The sequence below is a fragment of the Aythya fuligula genome, chromosome Z (genome assembly GCF_009819795.1).
Source record: "Aythya fuligula isolate bAytFul2 chromosome Z, bAytFul2.pri, whole genome shotgun sequence".
In the NCBI taxonomy this organism is placed as follows: Eukaryota; Metazoa; Chordata; class Aves; order Anseriformes; family Anatidae; genus Aythya; species Aythya fuligula.
Genome location: NC_045593.1, coordinates 54,505,557 through 54,519,667, shown reverse-complemented (window position 1 = coordinate 54,519,667; position 14,111 = coordinate 54,505,557). Strand labels below are relative to the sequence as shown.

Genomic DNA, 14,111 nt, shown 5'->3' with positions numbered 1-14,111 from the left:
CTAAAACTCCCCTGGCTCAACTTAAGCCCATTCCCCCTCGTCCTGTCACCAGGCATGTGGGAGAACAGGCCAACCCCCACCTTGCTACAGCCTCCCTTGAGGTACCTAAAAAGAGCGATAAGGTCGCCCCTGAGCCTCCTCTTCTCCAGGCTGAACAAGCCCAGCTCCCTCAGCCGCTCCTCGTAGGACTTGTTCTCCAGGCCCCTCACCAGCTTCGTCGCCCTTCTCTGCACCCGCTCAAGCACCTCCTTCTTGTAGCGAGGGGCCCAAAACTGAACACAGTACTCGAGGTGCGGCCTCACCAGAGCTGAGTACAGGGGGACGATCACCTCCCTAGCCCTGCTGGTCACGCTGTTCCTGATACAAGCCAGGATGCCGTTGGCCTTCTTGGCCACCTGAGCACACTGCTGGCTCATATTCAGCCGACTGTCCACCATCACTCCCAGCTCCTTCTCTGCCTGGCAGCTCTCCAACCATTCCTCTCCCAGCCTGTAGCTCTGCTTGGGGTTATTGCGCCCCAGGTGCAGGACCCGGCACTTGGCCTTGTTGAGCTTCATGCAGTTGACCTCAGCCCATCGGTGCAGCCTATCCAGATCCTCCTGCAGAGCTTTCCTACCCTCAAGCAGATCGACACACGCACCTAATTTGGTGTCATCTGCGAACTTACTGAGGGTGCACTCGATGCCCTCGTCCAGATCATCAATGAAGATATTAAAGACGACCGGCCCCAGCACCGAGCCCTGGGGGACGCCACTAGTGACTGGCCTCCAACTGGACTTGGCTCCATTCACCACGACTCTTTGGGCCTGGCTATCCAGCCAGTTTCTAACCCAACGAAGCGTGAGCCAGTCCAAGCCAAGAGCAGCCAGTTTCTTGAGGAGAATGCTGTGGGAGACGGTGTCAAAAGCCTTGCTGAAGTCAAGGTAGACCACATCCACAGCCTTTCCCTCATCCACCCAGCGCGTCACTCTGTCATAGAAGGAGATCAGGTTCGTCAGGCATGACCTGCCTTTCATAAACCCATGCTGACTGGGCCTGATCGCCTGCTTCCCCTGCAAGTGCTGCGTGATGACTCTCAGGAGGATCTGCTCCATGAGCTTCCCTGGTACTGAGGTCAAACTGACAGGCCTGTAGTTTCCCGGGTCTGCCCTCCGGCCCTTCTTGTAGATGGGCGTCACATTTGCTAGCCGCCAGTCGATTGGGACCTCCCCTGATAGCCAGGACTGTTGATTGGTTTGATCTGGATTTCTAAAACCCAGGACCAACTTGGATTACACACACCATATCAGGAGAAGGTTGGCTGTCATGAGACCTGTGCAAAAATAGGCAATTTGGTCCAAGTGGCTCTGCAGCAGATTTCCCTTTGCCAGCTCCTCACGGGTCAGTCTCGTGTGGGTGATCCTGTTTTGCAGCTCCAGGGACACTTCTCTGGGGCTGGGGTTTCTCCTGTGTAACCAGGTACCAGTCACAGTGCGCTTCATCCTGAAGCACTGCATAGCTGTGCACCTGATGTGGTTCCTAAATTACGTGGATAATTTACCCTTGGGTCCCTTCTCTGTTTTGATCCCTGCTGGTTGTGCACAGGAGGATTCTTCTCTAAGAGGCACCATTCCCATCCAAGTCAATGGGACTGAAATGCACGGTGGAGGTAATGGTGCAATGACAGGAATATAACTGTCTCAGTCCAATATTTGAAATACGCCAGGTCACTTTTTTCTAGAAGAAAAACATTTTATTTTTTTTTCTGTGAACCCGCTGCATGTTGCACAATTATGTAGTGGCTGACAGGTGTATGAACAACCACACTTTATTTTATTGGCCAGTCATTTACATATCACTCCTGGAACACGCTCTCATGAAAAATTTGTTTGTTTTTTTTTAAAGCCCACTTCTGTACAATGTGTTTAGATGTGCTACCAAATGCTTTGCTGTACTGATCAAGGGGAGAATCAGCAAGGGGAGAAGGGGAAAGAAAGGGACTTTGAAGAGGAAAGCTGCATTCTGAGCATGAAAGCTTCTTTCCTGCAGGAAAGACATCTGCCTTCCAGCATTCGCTGCTGCAACCTATGACCATACAGGCAATTAAAATAAGATGTGTGAAGGTGAACTGCATTGATGTCTCAGGCATGGCAGCTCGCACCCCATGGCCAGCAAGCTGACCTTAGTGAAATCCCTGCCTTTCGGTCAAGGCATAATCGCTCAGCTCCTCATCCCCTGTTAGGAGTCCCCCTAACACACCTGACTCCTCCCGTTGCCTCATCAGCTGAGTACTACACATTCACAAACTACTCAATGCTTATTACTACACCATCTATGTACAATTTTATTTGACCAATCTTTAATTTCTCCTTTTCCTTTTTTTTTTTTTTTTTTCCTTTCTTCTCTCATGACCAGAAGGCCTGTGATTTTTTTGTTTGTTTGTTTTTTACTGATTTTGCACTGCTTGTCTTGTTTTTCTTAGCTGTCCTCCTTATTCTGGGGCAGTGGGACCTTCTCCTTATCTGCTTAACATACTCCCCACTGAAATGCCACTGCTATGCCCACACAACCACTTCTGAATATGCAAGATTAGTGGAATTTTCCACTGCAAAAACACAACTTCATTTCTCGCACCTGACAGTGCTCACATCTGGGAATTTGCCTTTGAAAGCACTGTGAAAAGCACTTTGAAAGCAGTGCTGAGTCCCCACAAATCACCTTCTGTGTATCCAGATGTCACACTTTGAGGCAGTGATAAGGCAGAGGGTTGGTTTTGCTTTTAAGGTTTTAAATTTGGAATGTTGTCATGCACAGGCAGGAGCACAGGGAGCAGAAGGAGGGAACCCGTCAGAGGTTCCTGCCTGCCCGAATGTCCTCCCTGGTTGTATTTTTAGTGGGACACACTGAATGCATTTGTGGGCCAGAGAGAAAAAGATTCAGGGAAGCTCAGAAACAATCAGCACGAGGAATAATGAACAGTGGAGCTACAAACGTAGCAGTCCCAGGGGCATGCTAGGAGGACCAGAGGACAAGCTCCTGTCCAGGAAAGGATGCCATGGCCAACAGGCAACCCCTTGGTGGCAATAATCAGAGGGAAACCCGTCATTAACTGACGGCAGGAATCTATAAATACAGGAAAGAAGAGTTTCCTGGCAGCTTTCCAATGGGTATTTCCCAGTACTGGCCAGGGGAACAAACCAACCTGAACAATGCAAGGAGAGAAGAGCACCTGCTAATAAACCCAATGTGTAAGATTTTTATGCCAGTGTCCACATTAAGACATCTCTCTGCATATGCTAAACCAAATGGGTTTGTCCTAGGTTCTTGCAATGTAATAATCAACTCTGAATGCTTCCCCCTCAAACACACACACAAGTAAAATTCACAAGTACTTTTCAAGAACATGCAAAATCCCGTATTGGAATAGATTTGAGACAAGGCTTTTCTGAAGTGGGCTGAAAACTAGAACTAGCAACAAAAACAACAACAACAAGGAATAAGAAAGATCAGCATCAATATATAAGCATTCTCACCCCAGGAATCATTTACTGAACACAGCTTTATTAATGATGTTTGCACATGTAATCAAGGCTTTCTGCAGTGACAAAACAAGCTGGGATGATTTGAGCTCACAGAGGTCTGGTGAGCACATGTAATCCAAGCACGAGAATATCCTTGTATATTTTTAGCACCTTCTAACCTCCCCCCTTAGAGAGAAAGTTTCAGGGCCAGCTAAAGCTTTAGCAAGACTCACATTCATATTCTTGAGAAACAAATCTCCAAACCCCTTGTTAGCCTTGAAAACACCTGCAAGTTCTGAGAGGGATTTTCTAAAGGACTCTACGATGGCACAGCTCTGCCCCAGAGAAAGTGGTGAGAGCCTCACATGTACGTTTTCTGTCATGTCTTATTTACACTTTAGAGAGCTGTTTCTAATAAAGCAGAAGAATCCCTTTTAAATGCTTCAGAGGAATGAAATTCTGAACCGGCTGAGAAACATGGACAAGCCAACACCCAAAGATGTACCTTTCTGGTACCCTCCCCACCCCACAGCTCTCAGGAGAAATTCCGCTTCTGCACCAGCCACAAGCTTCATTTGCCACAAATGATCATGCAGTGACAAAGATCCTCTCCAACAAAATTATTTAGGAAGATCACTGTTGCCATGTGGAGTAGCACGGTCACTTTTCTCTATGTGGTATGCTTCTGATGATCTGCCACTTCCAGTCCTGTGAACCTGCAGGTGCAGGAATCATAGTTTCCAAATGTGAAGCATGGGGAAAATCATTACTTGTTCAGCCTTTTGGAATATTAGAGAGCATCGGAAAAAATGTGAATACTTAAACTTAATGCTTAAATTCCTTACGGCCAAGAGGAGAGACAAAGTGTGCATGATATAAAGGCTGGTGGCAAGTGGTCAGAGCTCTAAGTTTTCCCAGGGTTGAGCTGATCCTGAAGCAAGGTAGGGCCACAGTGTCAAGGTCTTGAATATCCCATCTAAAAGGTATTTATAGTTTTTCTAATACACATGCTTTGTGATTGCCACTTCCAACATGTACAGGAGGCAATCCGTAGGGACTTTGTGGTTTTAACTTGGAAATGTAGATAGACTGAGTACTGACTAGTGTTCCTACAATAATTTTATGAAGTCATATTTTAACTGGAACAACTGCCTGTGAAGTATAGTTGTGCCAGAAGCACTATTTTCAATTCTAACTAATATTCTTGGCTCATGATTATAACATAACCAAGCTACTACTAAAATGCTTATAACCCAGTTCTGCAACACCGATTCACTTTAGTACCCAGCTGCTCACCAAGCCCTTCTCTGATCTCAGCCAAGACTGTAGCCATTACAGCTGCATGAAGATAGAAAGCATCAGTCAGTGCCCGTTACCATCACCTTCTCTCTGTCTTGCCTTTGCTTCCCAGAGACCAATCCTCTACACCAGAGACCAAGCCCAAAGGCACCACCATCCCGTGGCATTGTGCCGGTATGCTAGTGTGGGAGCATTTTCTACAGAGTGTTGTTCAGCCACATCTGTAACGCAGGGGTAAAGATGAGAACTGAACCTGTCACTGACGCCACCAGAAACAACCACAGGAAGATCCGATCTAGGACTTGAGCTACAAATTTCCAGTCCTGGACAACCTGTGGAGGAGAGAGGGAGAAGAAACAGAAACAGCAATGAGCGTGGTACTTTGTTGTTACTGCTACATGTATTTCAGTTCCAAAAATCTGGCTTTTAAAACCAGAATTTTGTGGTGCTCCATAGCCTGAAGGCAACATGGATCTCCTTTTCATTACCCATACCTGCCAGCCACTCAAACACCAAAGCATTTCTGTAGTATTAGCACACAATAATCAGACTTCTTTCAGGCTGTGCAAAAGCTTTTAGCTAAGTGCACAGATAAAAGCTTACAGGCTCAAGCTTGAAGATGGCTTTATAATGAATTAGGTTTCTTTTAACAGAACTGCATTTCCCTTGGCGAGCAAGGACTTGGCTGTAGCAAAGCACTTTGATTCGGATGTTGCTTCCAGGACAAGTGGTCCCGTTGGCTTGTGTTTGCTTAAGTGCTCTGCTGGCTCAGGCTGCGTGCATTCAGGAGGGAGATTCTGCATTGTGAGTACTGGCACAACCCCACATAAATGGAAGAGCTATTTATAAAAGCAATTCAGGGGAGGGTTGTTTTGGTTTGTTTTTTTTTTTAATGATTTAAGCCTCAAAGAGAAGACGTCGGTCATGGACAAGATACACTCACATTGCATGTTTGATTAACTGTTAATCTCCCTGCTGAAGTCATCAATACTGTTTGAACAAAGCCCAGGCTTTTGCTAGGAGGGTGCTAACAGGAGTTGTTCTCTGTTCATATGCCACTGGGTGCAGTGCTTGGATGTCCTACACTTGCATGAGGTGCAATGTTCATGCACGCATTTTTCAGAAAAAAAACAGACAGGAATCCTTCCAGGACAGGTTGCTGTGGCCTCGTGTCTGGGAAAAGCAAGGATTCCCACAGCAACAAACAGGTCTCTTCAAAGCAATATATTTCCCCAGAAACGACGTGGGAAAGCTCCCAGGACGTGCCTCAGACGAATGCAGGAGAAAGAGGCAAGCAGAAAGGCATGCAGAAAAGAAAAGGCCTTGGAAGTCACTGCTGTCAAGGGAGCTGTGACCCCTCGTTGCCCTCCCTTCACCTACCTGCCTGATGAAGTGCTCCTTTTTAACGTGCCTGGAAATGTACCGAATGGAATCGGCTGCCTTCTCCAGAAAGGCAATAACCATCTTCTCTCCATCTTTTGCTTGCCTGTGTTTCTGCTTCCCCGGCAGCTTTGATTTCAAGGTGGCTTCCTTCTCCTCGGTGTCCGAGAAGGAGTAACGATCCACGTGGCCCTTCATGCAGAGCAGCCGAGGCAGCTTCTGGAGGAAGAGCCTTTTAACCCAGGGAGCCATGGGGTGGTAGGTCGCCGAGGAGCGGTGGTGGACGTTGATAACAAAGACGGTGACAATGATGGAGAGAGTGACAAAAATCATGATGAAGAGCAGATACTCACCAATCAGAGGGATGACTTTGGAGGAAGAAGGGATTATTTCCTCAATCACTAAAAGAAAAACAGTGAGGGAGACCAGAACTGAAGTAGACAAGGAAAGCTTTTCTCCTTCATCTGAAGGCAGGTAAAACACCAGGACAGTTAGAAAAGACAGCCCCAGGCAAGGGATTATCAAGAAAAGAGTGTAAAAGAGTGGAAGGCGTCTCAGCACAAAGGAGTAAGTGACAAACGGGTAGGAGTACAGCCCATCCTTCCTGTTGCCTTTCATACCTTTGGCATTTAAGATCTCCCACTCCCCATTATCAAAGAAGTCTTTCCTGTCTACATTTTCGTCCACTAGAATCAAGTCCACCATGCTGCCATCGTACGTCCAGGACCCAAACTTCATGGAGCAGTTCTGCCTGTCGAAGGGGAAGAAGGTCACATCCATTGTGCAGGAGCTCTTGTAACTGGCTGGGGGTGTCCAGGTCACCACTCCGTTGTACTTCACTATGGCTTTGGTCATCAGGGAGCCTTCAAAACGCCCGTCAGCACTGGGGAGGTGGATAGGAAGAAACAGCACCAAGTTCAGGACTGTGTTTGCCCCAGTCCTACCTCCTCACAGCTCCACGCAAGGAAAGCCAACATGCGTATAAAGAACCATCTTTATAACAGCACATGCAAGCTCCATGGTAGCTGACAAGCCTTGCCCATGCTCTAGCCTAAGCCTGGAGCAAGCAGCACGCTACTCACTTTTCAAACAAAACAATGTCAGGAAGCCACAGAGACTCAGAGGGGACACGGATGGCAGTGATCCCGCCGTACTCCTCTGGATTCCAGGAGAGCTTGTGGTCAATCCATTCCTGCAAGGAAACAGAAGACTCCTCTGCCCACCCAGACCCAACTCCCTCATTCCTCCTCCCACCACCTCTCTCGGGAGTCTGTATTGTCCAGCACTATGGGCAGAGCTTGGCATAACACTGATCAGATGCAGGAAGGATGCTGTGCAGGCATGGCAGGGAGACATTAATCCTCATGAGCCACAGGTGGGCTCTATCAACACATGCCTTTCCACACAGCCTCCAGGTGGGCACTCCTGGAGAACACTGATGGTTTTCCCATGGATATTTCATGGTATTGGCCAGGGGAACAAAGCAACTTGAGCCATTCTGTACTGCAAGGGGAGAAAGGCAGCTGGTAATAAGGTCAAGAGTAAGATTTTTATACTGGTGTCTGTGTTAAGACATTTATCTGTATCAGCTAGATTACATGGTCCCTTCCAACCATTTCATCAAAACAAAACAAAATAAAACAAAACAAAAAACTGCATGCTGTTGCAGGAAAAAAAAATAATGCAATAATCTTTTAAAGCATTTGGTTACAATCTTGAAGAGATTTGTTTTATTTTGCTAAAAAAAAAAAAAAAAAAAAAAAAAAAAAAAAATAAAAAGCAAGGAGAACTTGTGTTTTGTTTTGTTTCTCAGCTGGGAAGAGCCCAGCAAAGTGGCTCCAGCAACCTGGAGATTTCCACTGAAAATCAGCTCTCTGATTCCTGTCCATGATGGGGTTTTTCAGTTGCTCACTAGAACAGCAGCAAGGGGGAGTGAGAGCTGTAGGCTGTGGTCAATACCATGAAGCAGGGGATAAAACACTTTCCATTAAGCTCCAGCACTAAGTGCTTCGCAGGGATTTGGGGGCCTTCTCAGGGCAATTTCCTCTGTGAGTTAAGGACAAGCCAAAAAGCAGTATTCTCTCCTTCTCCTCCTTCCATACTTTTCCCCTCCCACTTCCTCAGCTCCACATGCCTTTCGCAGCCATACCCAGGCACACGTGTTATTGCAGCCCTTTGCAGCAACCCAGAGCCTCAGCGGAGACCCAGGTGTAGCAAGAGCAAGTTTTTATCTCCACCAGGAGCAGGGAGGGGATGGGACCAAGGTCATGGGCATATGGTTGGTAGATCCTTCCTAAAATTTGGCACAAAGCACAGGCCAACGAGGCTGTTGCCCAGGGTGGCACCCTGGCAGGACAAATGGCCCTGCTACCTGCACCAGAAGAGATGAACCCACCACTCTCTGAGCTGCCCAAAAGGCTGGGGTCAGCCGTCAGGCTCAGCCCTCCATCCCAATTCCTCCTGCTGCTGAAGGAGGGGTGGGAGCTGGTCAGGTGTGGAAATAGAGGAGAGGGCCTTCAGTGCTCTTACCCTCAGCAGCAGGGACCACTTTTAGCATTAATTTTCCCCTTTTAATGAGGATTTGCAGATGTTACCAGCAGCCTGGGCTGTCAGATGGGCACAGATTCACGTGTACACTGGCCACCTCCTGCAATACGTGCAAGGGGGCTTGGGCTGGAAATGTGCCTGCTGTGCAAGGGGATAGCCAGGGCTGGCAGCAGTAGCCACGGCAGCTAGCTTACAGCAGAGGCGAACACCCTGTGAGCCACCTGGAAACAATCATCCCTCTGGAATCAAAGAGGAGCTGCCCCTTGGCCTGGGTTATCTGTGCATCTGCAGCCCTCCTCCCTCCCCCCCTGCCCTGCATTGATTTGTCTCCAAGCTAAAGTGCTCTTTCATGTCTGCAAGGCAGATGGTTGCGTGTCTCCTTACTAGAGCAGAAAATAGACTGCGTGCAGACTTTGAAGCTGAACAGTTTAAAATGGGTATCTCCCCACGGGCTATGCTGACATGAACTGTAGCACCAGATGCAAAAGGGCTTTTTCCTCTCCTCCCCCTGCCTTCCAAACTGCTCCAGATCCTCTACTGCTCTCTGCTCCCACCAGCTTTGCCTAACTCCAGCTCCTGGGCTGTCACACAGGCACTTAGCCACAGCAAACAGATCAAGAAACACTGGACCCAGACTCTTGATTCTTGCTATTACTTTCTACAATCTCAGATACATCCCAGCAACTACTAAAAGCTCCTTTGCACTCTTTATGTCTGCCTGGATGCACAGCATCAGGTTCCACCATCTTCAGAAGCTGTTTTTGGGGGGGAAAAAAAGGAAAAAAAAAAAAAAAGGAAAAATACAAGCAGAAAAAAAAAGCCAAACTCATGCAGAGAAATGATGACTGGGATTCCCTCTCCACCTCACACCTAAAGTGAGGAGCAGACTTCCCTGAGCTCCCCACCGCTGCAGAACCAGAAGCTCTGAGTCATTAGAAAGTTCCAGTTTTTTTGAGTGTTCTTTCACTTTTCCCAACCCAAAAGAGAAAAATACTTTAATTCTGCTTAGCTTAAGGCATCTCTTCCCAGCTGCTATTTTTGCACTTTCTAATAATCCCCGGAGCACTGGATTGCATGTGGAAACAGTTCACACCAAGTCTGCAGGAAGGCACAGCTCCCAGAAGAGGACACCCGGGTCAGGCCACAGGTATGTAGGGCTCAGCCTGTTATACGGGGGGCACCTGCATGTGTGAAAGCCAGTGTCCATGTCTCACTTATTTTCTGCTCCCTTTGCCTTTCATTTGGGCCTCGATGGGGTACTGCTTCTCCATCGCTGAGGGAGATTGCCATTTTTGTGTGTACAGCACCTGGGCTCCTGCACTGCCCCAAAACTTGCACTCACTGCAGGGCTCCGGGTACCAGGCTGAGGACACAAACTCCGCTGCACTTCTCCACCAGCCCAGCAGCCTGGGAACTGTTCCCCCGGCATCATTTTGAGCGAGGCTTGGGTTTTATGTCCTCTCCCTAGGATCAGCTGACACATTTATAGGGCTTACATGTCTGAGAGACTTAAAATAATTGTCACAAGGTCAATAAACTGGTGCCCTGTAATCCAAACCAAACTCATGTCTGAGACAAGATAGTCCCTCCGGGCACGGGCAGCATCCCGGGGACAGTGACTGCTGTACCAGGAGATGTTTCTTCCCTGAAATACAGCTGGCTTGAGCCCGCAGCTGGGGTGCAGGCCACTGAAAGAGTGTACCCCATTTCCTGAAGGCTCACTGCCTGCCTCCATGCCTCTTTAAGCACTTGATGAAGGGAGAGGAGAACTCAAGGCAGGGTTATGGGGCTCTGTACTTGTCATGGACAGCGTGGTAGGCTGGGGTGGCCCTCATCCTTGTGCAGCCCTGCAGCCAAGGGTGGGAGGCCTGCCATGGTCTGATTTACCTGCTTCAGCCACACGTTGGTTGTCATCAGCTGATTCTTCTCATCCTAGGGCGACAGAAGGTAGAGAGGACAGCAATACCAAAGCAGCCAGGGGAAATGTCCCATATCCACGATGTCTCAGCCCCCTATGGAGGAGGGTGCCGAGGAGCTGAGAGGCAGCAGGGCTTGGACAGTGAGAGGGGCCAGGCCAGCATCCCAGCAGCATTTGGGCAGGCAGGAGCCAAAATGTGATCCTGCACGAGCAAATAAAGCCCGAAAGGAGAGGGCAGGGGATGTGGACAGCAGCCTGGGTGATAGGATTTGTCCTGAATAGGACTTGCCTGGAGCGAGCAGTGCCCAGCCAACCCCACAGTTCCTCACCCCCGTCCTACACCTCATTAGCTTGAGAGTGTAGGCACCAGGAACAGACTTTGAGGAACATCTGATGCAAGGAGGCCTTAGTCTCGGGGAGCAGTGGGCAGGAAAGGAAGGGCCTTCAGCTTCACTCCAAATAAAACAAGTCCTGGGGTTCCCATCCCTACCCCCTCCATGACACGAGGCAACCAGCCCGCTGGGCCTCCCCAGAAGAAGCAAGGCTTTACCAAGCCCGCCACAACACTTACCACATCCACGAGCTGCGATATCTTTAGCCCAAAGAGGACTTTGATGGTGTCATTGGAGTTTTGCACGGGGCGGACCCATTTCTGATAGCCTTGAAATAAGTGCCTGAGGAGCGCGTCCTCATTCTCAGCCACCGAACTGAAGGCAGACACACCTGGAAGAAAGAGGGGACATCTTGGGGCCTGGACACGGGCCCTTGGCAGAGCCAGGGGGCAAGGGCAAACAGAGCTGTGATGAGTTTGCACCAGGTTTATGTTTTCTGTGGTGTTTTGCCATGAGTTGGCATACCTTCCCAGTCCTGTTTGCTATTCCTTAGGAGATCCTCAGGCTAAGAGCATCAGGTGCCCTCATTCACTCTTCAGTAGTAAAAACAGCATCTGATTAATGCCACCCCTATTTTTTTTTTCTGATACCTGCAGTATAGCAGAGCCAGGGAGCCACAGGGGAAAGCTGGTCACTGTGGGGACATTCCTGGCTTGTAGCTAGGAACAGCAGCAATAACCTGTGGGCATTTCAGAGCTATGGGGCTTCGTTTGCACTTGCTCAGGAGCCCAGCTGTTTTCAGCAGAACCCAGTGCAAAGGTAAGAGGCAATGAGCATAAACCCCTCCTGAGGCTAGCCAAGGGACAGCAGAAAATTACTGAAAGAGATGAGTTTGCCCAGCTGTGGGGTGCAAGGCAGCAGCACCAGGGGAGAGCAGCAAAAGGAGCTGGCTTGGAGGCAAAAGGAGCTGGGTGACACATGCAGGGCCAGGCCTGCCCACCTCACCTCACAGTCCCCATGGGGGAAAAAGGAGCTGCCACCAGCCACGGGGGACCTTGCACATCCCTGCCCTGCTCCCACCTCGCTCCCCACTACCAGTGCCCTGCCAGTCCCACCAGGAGCAAGGACCCTGTGCTCCCATCGCCATCCTGCAGGCACTGGGATTTCGGCTCCTTCCCAGTTGAGGGGGAGCATGGAAGAGCCCTGCAGGGGGTGCAGCTGAAGGGCCAAAACACAGCGAGCAGCAAGCACCAGAGGTGGAGCAGCCCTAAGGGGAACAAGCCCTGTGGCCCCTCCAGAGGGACAGCCAGAGGCAAGTGTTCCTGAGAAGCACCAAGGAGAAGGAAGGCAGAAGGAACAAGATCAGTGCTCTTATAAGACAGCCTCAGTACTTGCAGGGTGATGGTTTAAAAGCAGAAGTTTTTAATGGGAAGGAAGATTTATCAGGGTAAAAAATAGCCTAGCATCTCCTTTGATCATACTTCGTCTGGTGATTAAGTTAAATAAAGACACAGAGCAAACACTGAACTGAGTAATTTTGCCTTTGAAAAAACAGACACAGACTGTAGGCCAGATGCATCCCTGAATTTATCACATTAAGTATAGAGAGGGTAAAAGTTTTGGAGCTCCCTGGCAGGTTGCCATGAGCACTAAAAAAAAAAAAAAAAAAAGGAAAAAAAAAGCACCATTGCCACAAGTCCCCTTTCTCACTGCCATGCATGCCAGGAGCAGCTCCCCTCAAGTGCAGGAGCAGGGAGGGATGGATAGGGACGCTGCCAATAAAAACATGCAAGCCCCCTGAGAAATGCTGTCAGGACACTTAGGACTCCGTGCTCTCACCTGGGGCATTTAAGCGTTTCTCCCGATGAAGGAGATCTGCCCCTGAACCTGCTCCAGCAGTGAGAGCTGAGCTTTGGTTCTTTGGTTAACTTCCCAGTGACCACCCTGTCACACCATAAATCTTAAAACCCCATTGCCAAACTGGCTGAGGCTGCAGTGCAAAGTCAGCAGCTGGTACAACCCTCTCTTGCTAGCCTGGCAGCACTGAGTAGGGGATCAGGAAAAAACAGCGTCTGCCTCATCACAGCAAGCAGCAGCTAACTGGCTGGAAGAAAAAAAAAATCTTAAAAATCTGCATTTTGTCTTGGAAGAATAATTAAAAAAAAAAATCACACTTACCTGAGTGGGTCAAACAAAGCACACAGAGCATCAGGCAAAGCATGGGCACCACCGTGGCTTTTCCTTTAAGTATGGTCCTTTGTTTTCATAGGCAAATCAGTCTCATCCTAGTCAGTGGCTAAAACAATCTGGTTAAAACCCACGGCGGACAATTGAGCCCGCAAGGCAAGCGGGCACCTTTTGAGCTTCATCTTGCATCATTATGACGCTCCGTAAAGCACACTTCATTGATTTTCGGTCAGCTGTCACGTCCCATAAGCCCAAAACGGGTCCCTGGGTCCTAAGCTCTGACTTGATGTGTTCGGGGCAGTATTTGGGTGGCTACAGCCCCTGGCGTCTAGGAGTAAAAGCTAGGCAATGTTTTCAAGGAGGAGAAAAGCATTTTGTTACACTGCCAGTTACAGCTGGGGGAAAAATACAACCAAAACCAGGCTACGGATCAGCCCCAAAGACAAATCACATGCCTGCAAGATTGTCTGTTTGCTCCAGCTGTATCTGCTGATCTGATAAAACAGGCAAAATCCCTAAAGACCTATCCTAGCTTATTCATTTTTCAAATTACAATTTTAATACAGTTTTACAGCTTAAAAAGTAGATTTTAGGGAGAAGGGGACAGCACAGAAACACTTTCAGCTGAAGGGCACGTGAGTGTGTGTCCACACGTGATGTGTGCAGCAAAGGCAGCGACACCTTGGGCTGAGCTTCCTCCAGGAGCCACAAATCTCCAATATCAGATGGGATGCAGGCTCTTCTCCTCCTGCCCCCAATCACTTCTCCACCAAGGGCATCAGGATCTTCAGCCGCACAAAAGCTCTGGTTTTCTTCCCAAAGTAAAGTCACCGCACCATCTCTGCCTACAGAGGAGCCTTTTCCCTGACATTTTCAAGTTCAAGGGAGAGTGTTGCAAACTTCAGTCTGCACCCAGACATAAATCTCTGCTTTGATTCTCCCTCTCTC

At 48.8% G+C, this 14,111-nt stretch overlaps 1 protein-coding gene across 1 annotated transcript; it reads right to left on the bottom strand.

The window, feature by feature from the left end:
• Positions 1 to 3,195: 3,195 nt before the first annotated feature.
• Positions 3,196 to 13,546, bottom strand: CHRNB3 (cholinergic receptor nicotinic beta 3 subunit). The gene is made up of 6 exons (XM_032205699.1): positions 13,155 to 13,546; positions 11,216 to 11,367; positions 10,614 to 10,658; positions 7,262 to 7,371; positions 6,180 to 7,062; positions 3,196 to 5,131 (listed from the first exon to the last, which is right to left on the bottom strand). The coding sequence occupies exons 1-6, from the start codon at positions 13,195 to 13,197 to the stop codon at positions 4,997 to 4,999; spliced, it is 1,368 nt and encodes a 455-aa protein (XP_032061590.1). The 5' UTR covers positions 13,198 to 13,546; the 3' UTR covers positions 3,196 to 4,996.
• Positions 13,547 to 14,111: the final 565 nt, after the last annotated feature.

Excerpts from the sequence above, each read along its gene's own strand:
- CHRNB3 (XM_032205699.1), bottom strand. The coding sequence starts at position 13,197 with ATGCTTTGCCTGATGCTCTGTGTGCTTTGTTTGACCCACTCAG. Across the intron at positions 10,659-11,215 it reads TATCGCAGCTCGTGGATGTG|GATGAGAAGAATCAGCTGAT; the intron begins GTAAGTGTTGTG and ends CTGTCGCCCTAG. Across the intron at positions 7,372-10,613 it reads CCAACGTGTGGCTGAAGCAG|GAATGGATTGACCACAAGCT; the intron begins GTAAATCAGACC and ends GTTTCCTTGCAG.